Source organism: Xyrauchen texanus, chromosome 42 (assembly GCF_025860055.1).
Source record: "Xyrauchen texanus isolate HMW12.3.18 chromosome 42, RBS_HiC_50CHRs, whole genome shotgun sequence".
Classification (NCBI taxonomy): domain Eukaryota; kingdom Metazoa; phylum Chordata; class Actinopteri; order Cypriniformes; family Catostomidae; genus Xyrauchen; species Xyrauchen texanus.
Window position 1 is genome coordinate 21,000,371 of NC_068317.1, and position 25,354 is coordinate 21,025,724.

The following is a 25,354-nucleotide window of genomic DNA, read 5'->3' on the forward strand; positions in this document are numbered from 1 at the left end:
TTTTTAGTTTGTGAGCTTATAACTTTTAACGGCGTGGGCCTATTTTCACAAAACTGGTCTTGTTAAGTTCAGGAGGACGTGTCAAGCACAACGATACCATATTTGCTATAATTCCGAAATAGTTTCGAAAATACTTTAGCGAATTGCTTCAAAGCCATTCATCTGATTGGAACACAACCACCAAAATAAGAAGCATCATTAGTACATTTCTTAAGATAAGAGAACATGACAAAATGTTGCTCGTCAATGCCAAAAACAGGCAGATTCATTTTAAAAGTGGTCTCTGCTTTAATGTAAATAGATATAACTCTTTAGTGAAATTAGGTTGTGGGGTTTGGCCATTTGGTGGCGCTATAACAGGGAACAATATGAAAGTGGCTCTATATATAGAAACACTGGTCCGATTAATTAAAAAATTTGCATGCAGTGTCTTTGCATTCAGTGTCTTTGTGGGAGTTGCCATCATTGATCATGAGGACAGTTGCATATATTGAGAAACATGGCAGCCATTGGCCAACCATCAACACATTTGACATTGAGCACACAAAATGGACTTGAGGCTGTATGTTTGCATTTTTGTGAGACTGGACTTGTTAGATTGTGTTGGTCATGCAGAGAACAATGATACCATGGTTGGCCATGATTTGATTTTATGTAAACATTTTGTTGTTGCCATTACTCCTATAACAATTGTCCAATCAACATGAAATTGAAATCTGCTGATTATATGCAGACCATACCTGTAAATATTAGCAAAATATATTTTTGTTGTTTAGAATCATTTTAAAAACAATTTTGAAAGTACCAAATGTATAAAAAATACCAAAGAGGAATTAAGGCTGTTGCATTTGCTTGGTAAAATGAAAATATTTTAAGACCTTTCCCTGGGGGGTCAGTGTGAATTCTGAATGCCCTGTAGTAAACAATGGCTAAATGTGCTTGCTAGAAATATTTCAATAAATTATAATTGTTTTTTCAATAAAGTTAGTGCCATGGAAATAATAAAAACTATTTTTTTGTTTAAATCGGATTAAACTAAATATTGTATAGATGTCTATAAATGTATTGCATATAACTCTATGGATGTAAAAACTGACTTTTCCAATTTTTTCCAAAAAATCCTACAAAGTGCTTGAGAATACACAAAACAATGTATGTGTACAATGTTGCACTTAACACCCTCTGCACAACCTTGAATAAAAAATCTTTATCAATGTACTAATAGCCAAAAGAGCAAGCATTTATGTTCTGCCGATGATAGAGATTTTAATGTGCAACTAGTACACGCGCAAATATAACAATAGTGTATTTTGAGAAACATGGCCATAGATGTTTGTTTTTTTATCTTTAACTCCTACAGCATTCATCAGAATTCTAACTTAAAATGTGTCACAATGCTTCTTTTGCTGCTCATGCTGCCGATAATTGGCTTGACCCCAGTATTGCTGCTTGCAGCTATATTCATATTATAATTTTTTTACAATATACAGTTTTGGTACTGACTTGGGTCATCACTTAATGTTTATTGCAAAATCTCTTCCTGGAGAAAAACCAGTTGAGAACCACTGCTGTAAAGAACATTTAGCTGAAAGTGACATTACTTGCTTTCCCTGTCAGAACAGCATGTACAGGTGGTTAACAAGCTGTATAATGACTGAAATACCATTGTATACTTTAATATTAAAGTGGATCCAAATAAATGGAAGAGCATTAATATTCCCTATCAGAGTTCAAAGGGAGTTTGTAAAATGTTCCACAAAGGCCTGAGGGTTCTCGGCTGGTTTTGAAATGTCACGGTGGTGAAAGGCTTTGGGCAGCATCTCTGTGAGCCTTTATCCTGCAATAACATTTAAATGGTTCCATAGGGGTTTTTGTACTGAGCTAACAGTAGATTCAAACCCCACTGGCAGAAAATGGCCAACATGGACATAAAAAAGGAAGTTTAAACAACAAGGGATTCAAAGACAGACCTTGAAACAAAATTATTCTTAAAGGTTAGGGAGCAAATTAAATGGGAAATCAGCCATCAGTGTCGACTATTTGAAAGGGGAATGCCAGGCAGCAAGGCTTTCAAGCATTATATCTCTCTATTACCACCTTTGATGTCAGTTGTATTGGATTAAATGCAAAGGCATCTTCTGAAGTCATGTATCTTCAATTTAAGCAGAGCCAGCTGATGAAAGGGTAGATAGAATGACAGGATTTGGTTTCCTCGTAGCGTAGACTTTAGGCACAGAGCAGAATGGACTGGACACAGGGTAAACAGTTGTTATTTAAAATGAATGTTCCGGGTTCAGTACAAGTTAAGGTCAATCAACAGCATTTGTGGCATAATGTTGATTACCACAAAAAATTATTATACAAAAAAAAAAAATGAACGTGAATGGGGCCAGTCCATCATGTGTGTTAAAATACACACTATTTCAAAAGTACAGCCACAAGATGGAAAAATTATATGTGTTATATGTGTTTAGTGTGATAAAATTGCTTACTAACCTTAACTGTATACATTTATATCCAATATTACAACTTCATTGTTATGATACGTGTCATATCATTAAATTCCTGATTTTATGACAATAAATTCATGTTAGCACATTTAGTGTTTATGTTTTGTGGCTATACTATTGGAACAGTGTGTATTTTAACATTTATTGACTGGACTGTAACTGTGATTTTTTTTTTTTCTGCCAAAATCAACATAATGCAACAAATGCTGTCAACTGAGATTAACTTGTAATGAACCCCAGTCCATCTCTGGCCACACAGAAGATAAAGTGTTGATATTCTTACATGTCATTATTATAAAGCAGTTTTTTGCTTTGAGACACCTGTATTTCTTTGGAATATCTCCTTATGCAAGAGAGAATACAGATAAAGGAATAGAGAATGGAAAAATTACTGTTCTGATGTATGTAAGAGGTGAGGAGATTGGCTGCAAACTAAAAAGAAAGGGGAAATCAATTGGCGCACACACACAAACTTATTTCTCTAAAGGCCAGTTAACTGTGCACTCCACCCTTCTTTCTCTTCCGGTGTAAGTGGGTGTCAAAATGAGTCTTTTAGTTATCAAATCCAGGATGAAACTTTCAGTGATAGATCAGAACTTTTCAAATCCTTCTCCATCAACTCAAACGTCGGTCCTTCAATACAAGCCAAGTAAATCTGGTTGCCGAAGTTATATCACAACTTCAAAAATGTCCAATATATCCACCAAGCTTTGCCTTCAAGACCTCTGAAGAACGAGTCTCATTATCATCCGTTTACCCACACTATTACCCTCCTATTTCAATGCCTGGAGAAGTTTTTCCACCTAAAATGTTTGGAGAGGCATTCAGATTACAAATCAAACTACTCTGTGCCTCATCCAATGCTACGCATAACTTCTGTCTGCATTCACTCACAGCTACTGCTTCTGATGTTCTGCATGTTGAAGCACCCTCAAACAGTAGCTTGGGGATTACAGACATTAAAGTTTCTAAATTCTGTCACTGGAACTCAACTGTATCAGTGAGTCACATAAATCACTGAGAAATATCCATATTTTCTCAAATTCTCAACTCTTCTAAAGGTGCTTAAGGTTATGGATTTTATTTTTGAGTTTTTGGTAAATCCTCACCTGCAGAACAAGGCAGTGGTTTGTTGTTTTTTTTCCAACACCTGCCAATACTGAGTGAACAAAAAAAAAAAATACTTTTGATCATGTATTTCTTATATTGGAATATATATAAAATGCTTGTGCTATGAATGATTGCACAGGTGTTGCTTATTGGTATTCAGCACTGATGAAGGGGTGATCCCAAAAATATTTTGCCACTGCACTTGGCACTTTTTGCACATATTTTACTCTGTTGGGGACTCTGTATAAATAAATGGAATATATTTTTTTCCTATTTTGAGTGCAAACTCATCCTATTTTTTACTTGTGCATCATTCTATTTTTGAGTCTATGCACCTGGACAACTAGATAATTTCTTAAGCCTGGACTAGTTTTGGGCACAGCATTGTTTGTTACACTGCTATGACAACTAAATAATTACTGTAAGTGTAACAGTTCAGCCTGACACTCCCAGCACTTTCACTCCACGTTCCCTCTCTCCAGAGTACTAATCACCCGCACCTGAAACCTGTTCCCTCATCAATCTGCCTCACAACATATAAGCTCCACTCTCCGTTCACTCTTGGTCGGATCTCACACGTGAACATAGACTCACTTACCTGCTCCTTCTCCAAGACGTTTCCTGGCTTTCAGCTAACACTCCTCGCTCCTTCGTTCCAGCAACGTTCCACGAGATTCTCCTCTCTAACGCTTCGGCGTGTTCCAGGCTCCTATCTCCAGTGCTCCAGCATCACTTTCCCGAGATCTCCATTCTGAGCTCCTCGCTCCAACATCCCAGCTACTTACTACAAAGTTCTCCTCTCCAACACTCAGGTGTGTCCAAGCTCCTCACTTCATCACCCCTTCATCAAACACCCTTCATCTCCACTCCATTGCACTGCAGTGTGCACTCAGTTTCTCCACATCCACTTTTCCCTTCAATAAACTATACCTCCGGGTTCAACACTATCTTCGAGTCTGTGGTTCTGTTACAGTAAGAGCCTAAGAGATTATTTTATACAGGATGAGCGAGAATCCATTGAACCTTCATCAACTGACCCATCATAATTTTGTTTTTGTGGCTTAATGTAACAAAAATTCCACACGTGTCTCCACAGAGTTTTGGAGAAAAATACACATTAGGCATCCTCTTATACATTTTCCACTGACATAAAAGTTGTCAGAAGAGTGCAAGTTGAGGCGGATTAATTACATTTATTAAATAGACTGGTGGTCAGATTATCATTTTTTCCAATTCAATTTAAACCATTTAAGGTTGCAGTTCCTCAAAATTATAAGCTAACAGGACAAATGCATGGAAGACTACTGTGAAAAGAACACTGTCTCCATCCATTTTGCTTCCAAAATTCTCTCTCATAAGGACATGCTGTAAGGAGCCAAAAATTAACACCACCTTGAAGCATTTCTCTCCCCTACCTTCCTTAGCGATGGTGTCATCAACCTCAAAAATCCAAAGAGAGGAAGACAGGCAATAATAACAATTAAAAAAAAAACTATATGCAAGTGAAAAGGTCAGAGCAGAGACAGAGATTAAATTTCTACTGTACCTAAAGGTTTGTGAATGTCAGTGAGCTTTAAAATTTACCCCTTGAGTACCTAATGCGAATAAAAAATGCTGCTTGACTATCTGTGAATATTCTGATCTTGCAATGTGCTGTGTGTCTGCACACAGTTTCAAAGCTCCGGGATAAAGGATGGCGCTTTGAAGCAGGGTGGCTACATTTTTTATACAAACAATCAATCTGCATTTGAATAAAGGATCAAACGGCAGGACTGAATTGGTTATTTACATGCATTTAATGTGTACAGTTTCTATCCCTGTGCTAAATGTTTATAAGGATTGTAAAATGAGCTCAAATATAGACTCAGTGATCAAACAGGTAAAATAAATCAAGCATAAAAGGGAAAGATTGTGAGAGAAGATAGAAAAGAAGGACCTTGCATGATTTTATGGCTCTCAAATGCTTTTGATGGGTAAACCAGTTGAACTTAAAACAGCAAGTAGTTTTGAGCTGCCATCACTAAGGTTATATTTATATGAACTATATGTGGTGACAAACTAGCCTTGTCAATGGACAGTGTCCATTTTCTGTTTTAAAAATAAATATATAAAATAGTAATATTAAATATAAGAAAGAAATATACAGTTTTAAAGTTAACATTTTGAAAAATAAATGTACATCTTATTTGCTATCATTAATTTGTTTTAATGGACATCGGGGTCATTAAAAAACTCATAACACTCAACCACTATATTTATAATATGGCAAATTGTTTTGCTATTGTTTGATTTAAATTCTTTATACTTGCATCGTGGCAAAAACAATTAAACCATTTGTTAAAATTTGACAGACAGGAGGCACATTTCCTTAATGCCAAATGGAGAGAATACAATCTGCATAGTCTGAAATTATTTTAGACAATGTGCAAATATAGGTGGACTCCAGATGGTAAACATAAACCAGCTGTTTGGGGAGCAGAGAGGATCCCCGAAACCAGAAGTCTGGGGAGCTGTTGCCATGGAGATGACAAGATTCACCAGGGAAACCAAATTTATTAGGGGGTGAGATCAATAGTCTGTTGGTGATGTCAGCAGGAGAATTTCAAATGGTGATAATCTCAGTGTGAGGTGGAAGGAAGGAAGACAGGAAACAAGTTGTAATTAAGCACCTGATGCGGCGGGTCAGCATGTAGCATTCTGTACACAGCCTACTGGGAATGTGTGGCACAATGGACCACTCCCTGTCATTCACAGTCAGCCCACTGATGCAGTCTCTGATCCTGTCATGCATCCTTTAAGGTAATGCAACACTCAACAGCTGTTATCTCTGGTTGAAGTTAAGGTCACGTCCCAGATGCAAAAACCTTACAATTCCTGACACATGATTGCAGGGAATAACAAATTATGAATGGGTCATATACCAAACATGGCTAAATAAGCAGGTGTGGATATGGTCATGGTAAAGATATAGAATTATACCACATTAAAAGGGTAAATGGTCACTTTGACCCAATTCACCATTGTGTTAATGTGCTGAAAGTAAACATTAGGAGTGCCACTAACAGCTGAGTGGCTGAACACAAAAAGAGATCTACCTGCATGCATTTTCACAAGTAGTGTTATGCTTACATTTAAATTTTAGTCAGCAATGTTTGCTTTAAAAAACAACGACTATGAACACATTGTCCTAACTCGGCATAACGCCAATGTTGCTCTGTGGGCAGGTCGGGATGCTAAAAGCAATGTTTTTAAAGTGCCAAAGAGACACTTTTTTTTATATTTTTGGGGGACCTTCTTAGTTTTCAATTCACATTATGATGAGATATGAAAAAGTTCTAAAAAGTTCTTTAATTTTGAAAAATGTACACACATCACCAATAAATATGTTCTTACTGGCTGTGATTTTTTCATTTCGCATAATGTTTTGGGTTCATCGAGGACAAAAATATTAGTGCAAGCCTGAAAGTTTTCATTCTCTCACATATATATATAATACACATATATATATCACATATCATATATATATATATATATATAAACTCAAAGCAGTACAAAACTAAACAAACAAAGAGCTTCCCACCAAGAGAAGAATGTGCAAGTGAGCCCTAATGCCTGCTAATCCATTTAAAGTGACGAGTGGCCAGGAACTGTGTAATAATAAAATGACAGTTATCATCCGCTAAGCTGAGAGCTCCGTACAAGCAGCCCTCTTCACCACACTGGTTAAAACATGAGGGATTGGACTCTATTATAGAGAAGCCTAGAGACCACTGTCATTAACCCTGTGTTCCACAAAACCAATGGCTCTGAACTACCTGAAATAATGTGAATGACCAAAAAAAATAAAAGACAGTCAAGAGGAACTAAAGGAACATACCGATTAACTCTTTATTTCTGACGTCCAAGGCCATGTTTCTGAGTGCAGTGGCGACAGCACACACCACTCGGTCATTGTCTATCCTCAGCAGCTCCACAAGGATAGGCAGACCCTTCTCTTTCCTCACCGCTGCACGGATGTACACCGACCACTTGGGGAGACACACACAAATACACAGGTAAAGGTTTCTATATATACAGTATATTATTTTATATGTGTCTCCATTATAATTATAAAAGCATCTTTAACATTCACTAAATACTTTATTTTTTAAATGGTAGTTTTGACCTTTTTTCAATTTACTTGTTACATTTCAGTAGAGAGAAAGGACAGGAAATTATGGGGATGAGAGATGGGAATGGGATTGGGAAATGATGCAAGCCAGACTCAAACATCGCAACGCACATATGATGTCTTTGCATTATTTAACAAAATATCAAACCAAAAGGCATTTATTTTAAAGAAATACAACACAAACACACTTAAAGCATAACATTACACAAAAAGATGTTAGAAGAAAGTAGATTTTAGGGCTGTCAATCGATTAAAATTTCAATTGAATTAATTAGGTTATGCTGGATAATTAAAACAAATTGATCGCAATTCATTGCATACATAAATATTTGCTGAAAAAGACCCTCAAATAACAATAAATCTATATATATATAATGATTAAATAATTATAAATTGTTATAATTAAATAACACCCCCCTCCCCCTTTTTCTCCCCAATTTGGAATGCCCAATTTCCAATGCACTCTAAGTCCTTGTGGTGGCGTAATGACTCGCCTCAATCCGGGTGGCGGAGGACGAATCTCAGTTGCCTCCACGTCTGAGACCACCAATCCGCGCATCTTTTCACGTGGCTTGTTGAGTGCATTGCCATGGAGACATAGCACATGTGGAGGCTTCACGTATTCTCTACGGGATCCACGCACAACTCACCATGTGCCCCACCGAGATCGAGAACCACATTATAGTGACCATGAGGAGGTTAACCCAACATGACTCTACCCACCCTATCAACTGGGCAAATTGGTTGCTTAGGAGACCTGAATGGATTCACTGACCCCCGGATTTGAACTTGCGACTCCAGGTGTTGTAGTCAGCATCTTTACTTGCTGAGCTACCCAGGCCCCCCAATTTAAATAATTCTTAATATAAAAACATTTGATAAATTTCATAAATATTGAATATAAAATTGTTCCAATGGTTGGATCACTCCTTATTATGATCAGGGGACATGATTAATTGTGTTTGGTTTTTTGACACAATTTTTTTTTATATAATTATAGGGATAGTTCACCCAAAAATGAAAAATCTCTCGTCATTTACTCACACTCATGCCATCCCAGAATGTGTATGACTTTCTTTCTAGAGCTGAACACACTTTTTTTTTTAGAAAACGATCTCAGATGTAGGTCAATACAATGCAAGTGAATGGTGATCAGACCTTTGTAGCTCCAAAAATCCCATAAAGTAAACAAAAGGGTTTGAGAAACAGAACAATATTTAAGTCACTTTTTAAATCTCAACTTTAAATTTGACTTTCAGATGTAAAAGTGAAAGTTAAAGTGGAGATTTAGAGTAAAAAAAAAAGGACTTACATTTTTATCAATTTCTCACCATCACCTATTATATCCCTTCTGAAGATATGGATTTAACCACTGGAGTCTTATGGATTACTTCTTTGTTTCCTTTATGTGATTTTTGGAGCTACAAATGTCTGATCACCATTCACTTCATTGTATGGACCTACAGAGCTGAGATAACCTTCTAAAAATCAGTGTTTGTGTTCTGCTGAAAAAAGAAAGTCATACACAACTGGGATGACATGAGGGAGAGTAAATGTTGACTTGCTCAAAAAAATCACCTTGAGACCAGTTGGTTAAAAGTAGTAGTAAAAAAAATAAAAGTGACGTTAGTTCTGAGGAAGGTCTGGTATAATTTGTTTTGCAGATGCCATTTGGTGTGATATTTTGTTTCTAATGCAAAGAAATTCACATATTTTTTAAATGCACCTTATGTGTCTAGATACTCTTCAAGGCCAAAGCATATAGTTATTATCATATCAATTGTTTTAAAGACCACACAGACATTGTGAATCTTCATATTAGGATATGCCATGTGGGTCAATATCATTAACGTTTCTTACTTTGGATCAGAACATGTAATCACATTCCCCAGGTTACAAGGAAGACTAATACTAGCTCATGGCTTTTGCTGTCTGAGGTTTTGTAAGTATGACCCCAGCTGTGGGATCGGCCTCTATCAGTGACAGAGTGTCAGCTCATATTAGACTATCTGCTAGCCGGCACGTCTGCAACAACAGGAGAGACCACAGCATATGGCCCAGCAGGCATCAAAATACATTCCTTATTTATGATGACCTCTGTATGCGTGTTTGTGCGAAAGAGATACAAAAACAGAATGAGGAGGAGGCTCTGTTCCAAAACCTTGTGAGCTGCATTCCTGAACAGAATTTGAAAACAGAATACTGTTGGAGTGCTCCTGATGCTAAGGCTGTTCCTCACACCAAACAGCCTATTTATGCAGCCTAAGCATAAGATACCTAATTTTGGCCAAATTCAAAGACAGCATCTGTATCGTTCAAGGATAAGGCATTCACAGAAGTCACTGTAACAAACCAAGTGAAAAGTTTTGTCCAGACAATTATCTTCCTTTCAGCTGAGAACTCCATATGAACATTGTTCTTTACCACACTGGTTAAAACATACTAGTATGGTAAAGTGATTGGACTCTATTATAGAGAAGTCATTAACTCTGAGTTCCACAAATCATGGATAAGGCATTCCCAAAAAGTGTTTTCCAATACGGTGGACAGAGTCAAGACAAACGTTAGTTATATATACTTAACATTTCACCGAATACTGTAAAGTATGAATAAAATATGTTCCATCTGATTAAAAGTGAAGATTTTACACAATATTTGTGTGTGCCATGCATTTTATTGCTTATTAGAGTATCACATGTTGTGTTTTTATTCAGCTTTATTGCAGTTACGTTTCTGTTCTAACCAGCCATGACATGGGACAAGGGTCAAGACATTTTGTCTCTGGTAGCCATGCCCACTGTGAAATCTTATTGGTCCATAATCTGTATGGACCGATAAATTACTTGTCGCTGAAAAATTAACGTACTGAACCTGGTTAGAACAAAGTATTAGAAGGTAACATTCTATGCAGACAGCAAGGCAACACACTAGGTTCTGGAAAAGAGCCAGAGAGTGGCTCGAAGGTATTGAGTGACAGAGATCAGAGAGGTACCGAGAATAAGTGTGTATGGTGAAAATCAACTTTCAAAAATCATTAAAACTTTAATTGTAATTGTGTTGTACGTAAAGCGATAAAAGAAATATCCTTGAAATTTTCCTTGAAAAATAATTTCACGACTTCATCTTGTATCATCATGGCCAAGTGCTTTTCACGCTTGAGTGTTATTTAGATCCATCTTAAGATAAAGGCTTTGTTTCCATTTCCTAGAACACACAGCATGGGATTTGATAATCCCACTGTCCAAGATGGACTCTGACAACATAAACAGAGAGCTTAGTTCATACATATTAGCACGGGGCTCATTGTCTTCTCTTCTAGATTACCTAACAGAGAAGCCAATTATGGAAACCAGATGATATGGGCAGACATACTATTTTATACATTTTTCATACACTCTCCTATAACATTCACCCAACAAATAAAGGCACACAACCTGATGCCCTGTATATGTTGAGAGGGGTCATTGGGACGCCACTTTCATTTAACTTCTTAAACGGGGTCTAAGCCTGTTATGGGACATCAAACAAATCCAATCCCATTGCATCTGTCTTCGTCTGAGAGTATTGATCTTGCTGAGCACATTAGGTGGATTAGAGCTGTTGTGTAACTGAGGCAAAACAAGCTTTTGTCGCTGAGAGACGGTGAAAAGGATGTGAGAACAAAGGGAGGGAAAGAGAGGCTAAGAGGAAGATTGATATTGGTTAAAAGATGTTAAAGCCACGAATACAGCACAGCAAACATTCAAGGAAACAAAGAACAGTCATCAAAGAAAAATGTGATAGATATGCTATGCGAGTATACAGTAACGTGTTACAAAGCTGTTGAAATATATTTTCTATAGGGTAACAGTACATGGGTAGTTATGTAGTTAAATAACATGATCTATTTTGGATCTTCAATAAAGATTTGTTTTTAAGAAAATTTTAATTAATGTATAAGGGAAATTATTATAATTTTTTTGGTATGCTATGACTGGTCATATTAAAGGCAAAATGAAATCTCTCATTTACTCGCCCTTTTTAGGTTTTTTAAGATTTTTAGAAGAGTATTTCTGCTCTGTAGGTTATCACATTGTGAATGAATGTGTACTAAAATGTTTATAACTCCAAAAGCCATAATCCATACGAGTGGTTAAATCCATGTCTTCAGAAGCAATATGATAAGTGTGTTGAGAAACAGATATTTAATATTTAACAGAATATTTACTTGGCAGGAAGGAGAATTTACAGAAAAAAGGACTTAAATATTGATCTGTTTTTTACCCACACCTATCATATCACTACTGAAGATATACATTTAACAACTGGAGTCTTATGGATTACTTTTATGCTGCCTTTATGTGCTTTTTGGAGCTCTAAAATGTTGGTACTCATTCACTTTCATTGTATGGACCTCCTGAGCTAAAAATCTTTATGTTCAGCAGAAATTAACCTACAACTTGGCTTACTTGTAGTTTACTCTGCATTTTAAGCTGAGCAGCGAGAAAGAATTTTAACTTAAATTACATCAGCTATAAGAATACTCAAGAGATTGTCCTTTTAAAATTGGATTTTGTGAGTTACTCCACAGGACACAAAAATTGGTGACAACTGAATATTTTTAATTTTGTAAGGTAATATGTATATTCATGATTTAGACAATGCCCATATCTTATTATTGAATTTCTACCCATACTATTAATTTTAATACATTTCTGTATATTGCAATTCATGATGAAGCCATGCCACATCTCTTCAAGGCAAAAGGGATAGTGAATGTACAAACAGATTAAAAAAAAAACAATATCTCGTATCAATGCAAAATCTATTGTCTGTTTTCATGACGATATCATAGTAACAGACTGTAGGACTTACCTTCCAACTCCCTGCGGCTAGGTTCTGCAGCGCCCCGGCGGCCCCCTCCAGTGTGTCTGGGTTGGAGCATTCAGACAAAAGGGTGAGGTAGGGCTTTACTATTGACGGATGCCACAACATCTGAATTCCCTTGGGGGGCTCAGCAGTGTCAGGGAGTGGGCCCACACCATCCCACTACAGAAAGAAAGAGAGACAGATAAAGACAGTCAAAGTCAGAGAGGAAGACACACAAAACAAGTTGTCATCAACATTTCAATCTTTCTAAGTACCTTTCACACTATCAGTGACAAAGCGACCTGAACTCATTAATTTTCAATGAGAGAAGGCAACTTCAGGTGACACGAAATTGTTGGCAGAATGTAACATCATTGTCCCGAAGGTAAAAATGAGCATAAGGTGATAACAAGGGGTCCTGAAAGGTACTTTGCACTGGGGTCCGTAAGAGAATTTTTCACAGCAAGAAAACAAATTCCTTGTCAAATTTCAATGACATATTATTCTATATCTTCTCAGCAGTATATCCCATTTGTGATCACATTTCCAAAACCTTAGGCCAGCTGCGAATGGGGCATAAGCCACACACACAAACACAGTATGGGGAAATCTCTGCCCATATAAACCCAGAACTGAGCAGAAATGATGAGTGGTAAGCCTGCGTTCAGCCTAACTCTGACTCTGAGGCATGTCGTGTAGGTGAATCAGTTTAAAAAGTGCTGGTCTCACAGGCTGACCTACTTTTAGTCATAGCAACTTGTGAGATACCTAAGCATCTTAAACTATCTCTGGCACTTAGCCTCACTCCTCCTTTCTCGCCCTCCATTATTAACGAGACTGTTTTCATCTCCCACCCGTTCCCTGCGCTGAAGAAAAGCTCTGTTGTTCAATCAACTGCTGGAGGGTGGAGAAACACCCGTGAGGCTGCTGCTCTTTCCCTACTGCGATCACAGGAGAAACAGAGATAGGGAAAAATAGAGAGAGAGAGGCTGAGAGAAGACTTTGGTTGAACATGCCTTTTCACAATATGCAAACAGTAAGAAAAAGTTATAGTTGTGGTTGCTTACTGTACGTAAGCATCAATGGAAGAGGGAACCGAGCTGTAACTATTGAACACATAGAATATCAGAGACTTGCTAGTGGACACTTTTGACTTTAACCAGTAATCAATTACCCAGAACATCATAGCAACCAACCAAATTACACTAGCAACTGCAGACCGTATAACAATGCTACTGCACTGCTGTAACAAGCACTGCAGTTTTTGCCCTGTTGTTTGCGTGGGCAAGCACCACTACCTTTTTTTCCCCTCATTAAAAGCCAATATCTAGTTTGATTTGTGTTTTAAGTCTGGGTTTGTGGCTTTTTTGCTTTTAAAAATGGTCCAAATGGTCGTCTTTAATCTATTTTAAAACACAAAAAAAATGCAAGGTAACCCTCAAGCTAAAAAGTGGCAATGTGATCCCAAGGCCTCTCCCGAGCCATCAGAGCATAAAATGGCATCTCAAATTGGCCACAACTCTCTTCTCACTCTTTCCTTGTCAGAAAGCTTTGAGCCTAATGTGTTCCATGCCCTATTTCTCATAGTAAACTCAGAGAGGGGTATCAATGCTTGGTGGGTTAAAATTGCTCTGGTTTACAAACTCTCTTCTCTCAGTCAATTAGCTACGCTAAACGCCACTGCCATGCCCCAACAGCACCGTGGCTTGCTCTGGTTTCCTGGACTACCTTGCTGCCACTTAGTGATAAATGATTTAACAAAATACATTAGCCTTGTGTTGCCCTGAGGCCCAGGTGTCCTCTTTCAAAGCGTCTCGGCTGAGGAGGAAGTCCGGCACATGATACGAGAGGGCACCTTAGGTAATGCAGAGAAATAGTACTTGCTGCAGTCCCACAGTCATAGATAAAGGACTCTTTTACCCATTTACACCAAAATGGCGCTGGTTCTCGTACTGGAGCTGGCGCTCGGATGGGGAATCTGCAAAGCTTTCTCAGAACCGACCCATGTTTTCGCTGACTTGAAAGGTAAAAAATGTAATAACCTAACAACCTAACGTAAGAGAGTGCATCACAGCCTTTATTTAAAGGGTTAGTTAACCCAAAAAAGGCTTAAATATTGATCTGTTTCACACCCACACCTATCATATTTCTTCAGAAGACATGGATTTAACCACTGGAGTCATATGAATGACTTTTATGCCTCCTTTATATTATTTTTGGACCTTCTAACTTCTGGTCACCATTCACTTGCATTGTGAGGACCAAAAGAGCTGAGAAATTCTTCTAAAAATCTTCATTTGCATTCTGCAGAAGAAAGAAAGAAGAAAGTCATTTACATCTGGGATGGCATGAGGGTGAGTAAATGATGAGAGGATTAAAATTTTTGGGTGAACTATCCATTTGAGGCCAGAAACATACTTTTCGTAAGTATGCATACTCAAATTGAAAAGCGTTGGCCAAAACATTGCCAAGGTCTGTTCTGGTTGAACAAGCTTAACATGCGTTCTTTCGATTCTGTGGTGGTAACTGTGCCTTTAAACTGAAAGTATTACTCTTCAGGTAAGTTGTTCTAAATATATTGACATTATCCTACTTGCTCAGCAATATTCACTTCAAACTGTTTCTTCGCCATTACATTAGTCGTAATGCAGGAAATTCCCGCACACTTTTATTCACTTTACAGTGCAGCTGTGAATTAGTTAACCAATAGATGCAGATTAACAAATACAATAATAATTTTACAGAACATTAACAACTTTTGGTGTATGAATCATATCTCTGACCAGGATTGGGCGGGTTACTTTTGAAATGTAATCCACTACAGATTAGAGACTACATGCTAAAAAATGTAATTTGTAACGTATTCCATTAGATTACTCAGGGTCAGTAACGTATTCTAAAAACTTTGATTACTTCTTCAGCACTGGTACATTTTTTTCACTTGTTTTGACTATAAAAACTCTGTCAGTACAGTAAGACAAAATACATGTTAAAAATACATTCTCTGAAAAACCTAAAGATCTTATGCAGTGTTGTTTCTAAAACAAGATAAATCAAAGTGATCTTGTTTTAAGGATTTTTTGATATTTTTACAGGAAAACAATAAAAAAAAAGTATTATCAAGAATAGGATTTTTGCCCTAATATCAAAGGTCTTACTAGAAGAAAAAATTATGATCCAATGTAAATTTTCTTGATAAAGTTTGATCATGCCTGGTAACATTTGCATGTAAAATGGCTAGAAATAGCATTTTAGCTTAATGTAAAGCTAAACATTTTCATTTTAATTTCTATTTCTTCTGCCCCAAACTTACTTCTCTGTCTGCTCGTATGAATGTAACACATCATAAGAAAGTGTGTCAGCGTTGTTCAAATGCACTTTGGATCACATAATTTATATGTATAAATGTTTTCCATCTGAAAGGATTAAATATTAAATGAAACAAATTTGACAATACAATACAAAGTAATCTCTTCAGTAATCAAAATACATTTTGAATGTAACTGTATTCTAATTACCAATGATTTCAATTGTAACTGTAGTGGAATACAGTATATAGTATATACAGTATATATTTTGTATTTTAAATATGTATTCCAGTTATATGTATTTCGTTACTCCCTAAACCTGTCTCTGACTAATGTTCATTGTTTTATTAAATTGGCTTGAAGCAGTTGCTAAGTTTTTTTAAAAGCCCCTCATTCCAAATCTGGAGAAATGCTGTCATCTACTCCTCTGTGTCGGTGCATTTGTTATGTAGGGTGTTCATTTAATAGCCAAAATATTGGAAATATGTGAATGAGAAAAAAAAAACATTGTTTCAGTAACAATACACATTATGCAATGTAGAGATCATGCAATTTTATAATTACTGAAACATGGCATTTTCAAATTGAATTAATTGTTTAAATTTAAGAATTTGACATAAAAGGATTCATTAGGCTAGAAAAAAAAATTACCTTTGTAAAAGTAAAAAAAATGCCCCCCATATGAGCCGTGTAACCCCCCGCACAAGATGCTTAAGAGGCATTAAAATAGCGATAAATTCACACATTTGATAATGGTATATCAAATATTTTAATTTTAGACAGATGATGAAAATAATGAGACTGTAGACTCTGTGCAATGCAACATACATAAGAAATGGAAGACCGACAACTTCCATTGCATACAGCTTCATTGATAATAATGGGAGTGAGATTTGTATAAAATCTAGTGTTATTTTGAGTCAGTCTTGCCAGACTGAGTTGTTTTGAAAACTGGACTTGGTGGAAATTTTTCTGCTTCCCAATCTCTGACTCGAGCGGCTCCTTGTTTGAGATAACCAAGTTTTAGGGGCTGTCATGAAGACAATTTTTTTTTGTGTGGTGGAAATGCAGAAGGCATCTTTCCTTCTGCCTCCTTCATTACCATTCAATCTGTCCTCTGATTGAACAGAGACAGAAGGGGATAGATCTGACTGAATCCTAAAACAGTTCTACCAACTTATGTAAGGGCTTCGAAGTAATGAATGAGGGAAATGCAATTCTGAATGTCTTAAAATGAGGAAGAGCAAAGCAAATCCCCAAACTATGTTAATAAAAGAGTCTTTGCTGTCTTAATCTCAACAGAGCAATAGCTTTGATGTTTTATTTTAATAAGACAATTTTAAGATTTTACCATGCCTTTGCTTAAGCGTAGCAACAGGGGCATGTTGTGATAGGCATCTCTTTCACAGCAATGCAGGTTTTATTTAGTAAGCATAAAAGCACAAAAGGATAAATTCATTTATCAGCCGCTACAGTATACCACCAGCCTGTGTATCAGGACATCTCCAGAGGGAGTCATGTTACACAACCGCTCTTCCACCTCCACATTCCCCCTCCACATCTGACTGACATCTCCTGCATGAGATTAATAAACAGTTTCCTCTGCTATACAGGAGATGCCAAGCTAGCTAGCTAATGCATAAAACTAGCACAGCGTTGTACTGTAGTAATCAGTTGTCTGGGAAATCATTCAGTAATTCCGTTTTGTGGTCAATATACTAAAATATTTGGCTGCAGAATGCTGCAAAATATAAATCAGAATGGAGAATAAATACCACTGTGGAACCTGCTTATGTGTCACGTTGACTGCACTATGGGCCTTGATTCTCAAGCAAAATATGTTAGACACAAGGATTAGCCTGCACGTCTCCATCACCACAGCAGCTTTATTAATCAGCGCTCCCTGAAATCAATCTCTTCACGGAATAATGAAAAAGAATCAGCCGAGCCATGAGAATAACTCATTATGTGTAGGTCAGGTTCACACCGCAGCTACAAAATACTTTTAACTGCCACCTAGGAAGGCCCACCTGGTCCTGGGACTTCTTCTTCTTTTTCTTCTTTCCCCAGCAGCCTGAGTTCTCTCCATCCTTCCCATTGGCATCGCTACACAGGAGACCGTCCAGCTCGTCCGTCCCCATCTGCTGTCCCTGAGACGTTTCAGCTGCAAGCCGATACGAGAGGTTCCTCAAGATGCATACACAGTTTTCTATGGTCTGAGAGGAAGAGAGAGAGAGAGATAATGGGCAGGTATTAGTCTAACACCACTGAGCTTTTGATAGAGGCCATCTGGCTAGAGGGGCCAAACTTCATCTATCCAACTCATGCTGGTTCTGAGACAGGAGGTCATACACATTAATTCACTCTATTTCTCTCTCTCACGCACGCACACACATGCACACACACACACACACACACACACATTCCTTGTGCTGTCATTCAGCCGAATAATAATTAACGAGCATTTAGAAACAAAAGCAGCCATTAGTGAAAACACTGACATGTCTACGGCTTGCCAAACAAGACAAGGTTATGTCCTACAGTCTACATAGTCTATAGGGTGGGGGATGTGACCGCAATTTTATATCACGATAATGGTATATAGAGAATCACAACATAGCTGTTTTTGCTGGAAATTCCAAAAAATTTAAATATTGAGAAACAATTTAGTATTTCATAATTCAGCAAATTAAATATGTGTACTGTAAGGTAATTTTTAAGGTAAATTATCTCATTTAATTATTATTATTTTTTGAGAACTTGAAGTAATGTAAGACTATTCATGACAAATGAACAGGTTTGGCAGTAGTGCAAAAACATGTTTCACTTAATGTAACCTTACAGTAAAAACGAAAGACATCTAGGGATGATAACGATTATTCAAAAATCGATTCATTTTCATTAATAATTTGATTGGTTAAGCTTATCGATCGTTAATTAATTAATTTCAGGACATATGCGTTCAGTAATCATAACAACAGACGTTGATATGGCTGTCTATACAGTCATCCACCATTAGAGGGCGCTTATATGCTGCATGTAATTATCCAGTTCACAAAAGAAGTGTCGAAGCACAGATCTGCGGCCCTGTACCATGATGGTCGCTGAACGAACTCAGGGTTTCAGGATTGGTTTCTGTCACAGAGCGAGAGCGAGACAGAGGTCTGCAAGCCCGTCGGGTTCCGACGGAGCCTGATACACTGAGTCAATTCGGGTTGGGCCAATTTATTTTTTAATAGATAGGGCTCGGGTTGGACTCGGGCTCCTTTAACATCTCTCCTTTCATTGTGCACATAATCGTGCACTAAAATAATACAAGTAATATATAGCCTATAATTATAAATAATATCATATATTATAATACTATTATTAATATTATAAATGTTATACATAGCCTATACACATGTACATGCGCATTAGCATACACATGACAGTTCACAGTTGACCATGCCTTCCTAATGCTTCTGGAAAAGCTTCATTTTGGAAGAATTTTGATTTAATTACCACAACAAACAAGGAGCCAATTGTTCATGTGCAGTGCACTATCTGCAAAACTATTCTTGCTCATAACAGCAAAAAAAACTGGAATATCTCATCTACAACGGCATGTCGTGCGCGGCTGCTCTACAGCTAGCTCTACTAGCACAAGACTGTTATCAATGTCCGAGTTCTTCTCGAAGCCAGTGCCAGCTAATGCCAGATCTCATTCACCGAGAAGTGTGTGGATTTCTGCTGCGAAGACATAAGGCCATTTCAAACGGTGGCTGGAGGCGGATTTAGCAAACGTGTTTTCAGCACAGCAGGGAGGATGCTGGAGTAGAGGAAAACATCTCTGAAGCCTTCAACGGTGGATGCGATACTTTTTCTTCACAACACCACTTATAAACAGTTGACAGTTCAGCCTGTACACAGTTAAACTGATTATTATTTATTTTTTACGTTAGCCAATTGGCAAAGAGTTCTTTGAAACATTGTTCTGTAAAGTTACTTCACATCAAAGAAAGGTAGGCCGTACATCTTTATTTACTTATTTGCTGCTGATAACGTAGCTTGGCTATTATCTACTGCATGCTTATGCTTCTCTGTAATGGATAGTCGGTAACAATATTTATGGGCATGATTGCCGGTGGCACTGTAACTTTATATTTGAGGCCTATAATAACTTTACCTCTTAGCATGTGTGTTTTCATGTATCTGAGAGAGCATGCATTAGAGAGAGCGCGCGTCAGAGAGCTTAAATATTGGTGTCGGGCTCAGGCTGAATAATTGCAGATGTTGTCGGGCTGGGTCTGGGGTAGAGCTTGAACACTACAGGCCAGGGCCGGGCTAGGGCTGGAGTTTTTGGCCCGTGCAGGGCTCTACAAAGAGACCCTAGAGAAGAGGAACAGTTCAAAGGATTTATTAACAATAAATAGCAACTTAAACAGTGCTGGCAAAGAATGGAGAACCCGGCACCGGCTGCAGTAGTAGGGGGAGAAGCTCGTGGAAGCGTGTGCACCATGGTTGCGCAGTGTCTGTGAGGACTCCGTGAATAGTGTGCTCATAGGCAAGTGTGTGCATCATGGAAGTCAGGAGCAGATTTGTGAGGACTCCTCCTTTGAAGCGTAGTGATGTGCAGAGTGCCAGCGAACAGCAGACTGGAGCATTCACTCTCCTGACACACAGGCAGAGACAAAGAATTCTCTGTTGAAGAGCACAGAGAACAAGTGCACTGCAAACTGGAAGGCAACCACATGAGACAGGACCAACTAGGCAGAGCGAGTGAGGTAAGTTACTTCACACCAAACAACAATCTAGCAAAGATACTGACAACATGAAGGGATTAAGTAGGAAGTGAATCAGCAGAGAACCAGGTGCTGCTAGCATGCTAATTAATGGCATGATCAGTGTTCCCTGATCATGCATGCCGGCAGCACCTGCAAAACATAAGGGAGATAAATAACAAAACAAACTGATAAATGGCATCTGTAGGGTGGCCAGATGTCCTGTTTTTCTCTGGACAGTCCCATTTTTAAGCTCTTTTTCTAGTGTCCTGACTCATTCTGAAAAAATTGTGTATTCTAATCAAAGGTAGCCAAGGATATGGCTTGTAAACCAATCACAATGTGTTATTTGAAGTACATGATTGGTTTAAACTATCCAATCACAATCAGCTATCAATAGACGTCCAGTTAGTGAACTTATTGAATAGTCAGTTTGAAAAAAGCGCACAGATGCAATTGCGGCTGGAAAAATATAAAGGAAGCATGCGTGTACATTTAATGAGGATCTTCAAAAAGAGTTTAAATTAAAAAAAAGTCACAGACAGAGCCTAGTAAAGTGTGGTGTGAGATTTGTGGAGCTCGCTTTTCCATGGCCCATGGAGGCCATACCAACATTGAGCAGCATGTTAATACAAAAAACATGTGGATGCTGCTAAATGTAAGTGTTCCACAACAAGTGTTAGTGATTTTTTTTGTAAAGCAAAGTTCAGAATCTGATAAGGTGCACGCAAATGAAGGACTTTTTGCTTATCATTCTGTTGTGCACGGCCATAGATTTTGGTCGGCTGACTGCACTGCGGAATTGATCGAGAAATTGTATGATCCGAAATTTTCATCTGTCTGCACCAAACCTGAAGCTGTCAAATGCAACGTACCTGCTTTTGTGCAGCTGGAATATCAGAAATTACTGCAGCATAGCAACACATGTTTCCTCTCTCTTGGTCCAACTCTTGAAAGAATACTACACATTTTCAATGGTCTGCGTGAATACTTTCTTTCTCTAGAAAAATGTCCAAAGTTTAAGAGACATTTTTAGCGATCCTTGCACTAAACTTTGGATTGGCTTCGCACTCAAGCAAAGAGCAAGACCACATATCAGCCACAGAAGTGGCTTTGCACATTCACGACATGAGAAAAGTCTTGCAGGCTAGGCTGGAGGAATTGTTCATACCCTCGGATATTAAAAAGCAGTTGGATGCCCTGGTTAAAGCTGGTGACATGCAAGCGGATGATTTCTTTTGAGAGAAATGTTTATTCGGCATCGGTGGATTATCTCCAAAATTGGAGCCACTCACTGGAGAACACAGAAAAACTTGAATGGGCCCTACTGATAGACATCCAAAGTGGAAAGACATTCAGAGCATTCTCGCACACTTCTACCCCAGAACCCCCTCTCTCAGTTTGATTGACAAAACCACACTCTTTGATGGGTGGGCTTGTGCAAAAAATTGTCACTCATCGCGTCACTGAGTGGAACATGAACAAGACGGGGTGTCAGAGAGATGGACAGATGTTTTTCATGAGCTGGAGAGCAAGACCATCAACTTTGGGTCTTAGCCAAGGTCGTGGGGTTTGTTTTATGCCTGCCTGGGACATCTGCATGAGTGTGTGTTCTCATTAATGAATGCAGCATGGACACCGGATAAATTGTGACTCAGTGTAACAGTCATGAAGGAAATGCTTTTTGCACTGGACTACTCTGCATTTTACGATAAACTCTTGACAGACAAGTGCACACTGTGAAAAATGGCTGCCAGTGAAAAGTACAAGGTGACAACAGTTACAGATGCGGATAAATCCTCTACTTCACAATGATCTGCGGCTAGGTAAGGATACGTCAATTTCATATTTGCTGGGAGGGGGATGATTTTTCCACGAACAGGAATCTGGTCACCCTAGCCTTCTGGTGCCTGCCCACAAAACGTGTATGCTTCATTAATCTAACCTATCCAAAAAGATCTAAAAATCTAGAACAAAATCAAGAGAGTTTTGGCGATAACAAGTGTATATTTCATAACTACAATACCCATTGCTCCCTAGAAATGAAATCAAAGGTTGGAAAAAACATACATTATACACAAATTGGTTATCAACTGCCTCTTCGGCCGCCATTTCTTCAGCTCAACTGCTGTGGATCCGCACATGATTGTGGGATTTCATAGGCAACGAAGGATACATCTATGCTGCCTTCAAAAATCAATCAGATGAAGGTATCACAATATACACGATGTGATATGAACATTGGATTCGGACATGCCTTGATCCCTTCCTACCTCCATATACAGCCTCCGGAGGTAGCATTTTCCTGGTTTCGGATGCAGCCCCTGACTTAAAGATAATATTATGTGCTCGTGCACATGAATGAGTGACATTTGCAGCACACAACCAATCGTGTGAGAGAACGTGATTCACTACTCATGAGAGACTTAGCGAGATTCAGCTAATGATAATGAAAATACGAATTTCAATTCATTTTAAACTGTTTTTAGTTTTTAAAAAATGTAAAATGCATTTACACTGCTCAAGAGCTCAGCATGAAATCATGAAGACGTTAAACACGTGATTTACACTGTAAAAGGGATACCTGTAAAATTACGAAGCAATTAAAGACATTTACACAAGAAGAAACAGCTGTTGCTACGAGAGCTCAAGAGGACTGATGCAAACAAATTCTTAATGTGATAAAAAAATAAAACCAGCTGGTATATCAATGTGTAAGAGAATTCATATAGGCCCACAACAAGAACACACAGGCTTATTAATTTTAAAAGCTTACATTTATTTAAAATATCAAAACTTTTCTATTTATTTGAATTGAAAACTTTATCTATATAACATTCAAAACTATAACAAATAAATATAGGCTACTATTGATTACAAAACTAATAGAGACTATAAAGATGAATATTCTCCCTAAGTTTATTTTCCTTTTTAAAAATCTACCAGTTAGTATATCAAAGTGTTTTTAGACAATGGAATAAACTACTTTGTAAATATATGGGATAATAGCAAACCTAGAATTTGTCTTAACATTTTTGAAAAAGTTGCCAAAAATGCTTGAAGGACTAGAATTCCTAAAATTAATAAATTATTATAAAGCTGTCCAAATTCAACCTATATTGATTTGGATGAATGAATAATCTAAAGTGAAATGGAAGAAGATTGAAATGTATCAGTGAACATAAATGGGATTTGCTTAAAAATATTATAAATTCATTTAGATAGATTGTTTCCTTCAGTTTCTTGATTTTTTTTTCAACATGTGGTATGATGTCCTAACTATTTTAATATTTAAAAAAGGAGGTGATACTATAACTTTATAGCCTCTTTATTTGAAATAAAATATAACATGTAAATTAATGAATAACAATGTTATTTATAGAATGTGTTGTGATTAGTTATTTGATTTGGTTATTCAAAATATATATATTTTTTTATTTCTCTTGATGTACAATTTGTACATTGTACATTGAACTCAAAAATTTATACAAATTATATATCTTATGTAACATATCAGCCTATTTCATTAACAATTCCCAAATTCTATATTAAACAATTCCCAAATTCGAACTATACATAGCATATTATTATAATAATATCCACATATTATTAAGTCTTCCACGTGCATTTTGATATTAACATTAATGATTAATTGATCATTTTTTCCCACAACGATTGTTTATGAAAATGTCTGAAAATGTATATCCCTACTTAGAACATCATGAAATGTTGTTGAAAGGAAGAACCAAGTTTGAAGCCTACAAATTGATATACAGTTTGTAGAATGGACTAGTTTTCTGCTTGTTAGCAGATTTTTTTAAATCGTGCCACATCCTGAATATACAGTGGTATAAACATTATAATATAATTAAGCAATATCACACGAGCAAGAGTGCGATATGGACCTACATCAGCACTGCTGTGATTTGGCCTCAGGCACGAGTGCTGTAGGTAAACACAGCAGTGCTGATTTAGGGCCATATAGCACGATTGCGAGTGTGATATTGCTTATATACAACAGTTCAATGAACAAGTACATTTTAAAACATTAGGAAAAAAATGTATGACCGAGTACGGTCATAAAAACGCATTTGTGCATGGAACTACTCGCACGCTCGCTCGCTCGGATTCACTATACATCACCAACTGGCTCATATTACACACTAAAATGATCTTTTGCCACCACCTGCTGGCTAACATATGTAATTTCAAAATTAAAGCCAGTAACTCCTAACAGATACACTTTAGTTTAGAACAGCATGAACGTGGAGTGATACACACAGTGAAGTGTCCGAGTGCTGATGCTGTCACACCACCAGTGCCCATGGAACATCTCTCGTCCAATCAGATTCGAGGGCCGGAACTAACTGTGGTATATTATACAGTATACAATATAATATATGCTATACTGTGTGGTTTAAACAGTATAGCATAATCTCTACTGGTAAGAAGAAAACTCAATGGTCTGAAAACATGTTTTTGAGTATTGCAGATGCCACAATAATGAAAAAATCACATAGGCCACATTAAATTTCTTAAGGGGCACATCTTGGATAGCGATGTCATTCAGTTTTTAAAACATAGTCCCTTTCGATCTCACAACTTTCTTTCCTCTTTCCTCAAAGTGTTGGCAAGGAGATGGCT

General features: G+C 37.4%; 1 protein-coding gene across 2 annotated transcripts in view; it reads right to left on the minus strand.

The window, feature by feature from the left end:
- LOC127634829 (catenin delta-2-like) overlaps nt 1-25,354 on the minus strand; it is a 422,761-nt gene that overhangs the window by 32,767 nt on the left and 364,640 nt on the right. For both annotated transcript variants that reach the window (XM_052114524.1, XM_052114525.1), the window contains 3 exons: nt 17,978-18,163; nt 12,646-12,819; nt 7,498-7,648 (listed from right to left, as the gene is read on the minus strand). In XM_052114524.1, the coding sequence (XP_051970484.1) occupies nt 7,498-7,648; nt 12,646-12,819; nt 17,978-18,163 (511 nt within the window). The remainder of the gene's footprint in view (nt 1-7,497; nt 7,649-12,645; nt 12,820-17,977; nt 18,164-25,354) is intronic.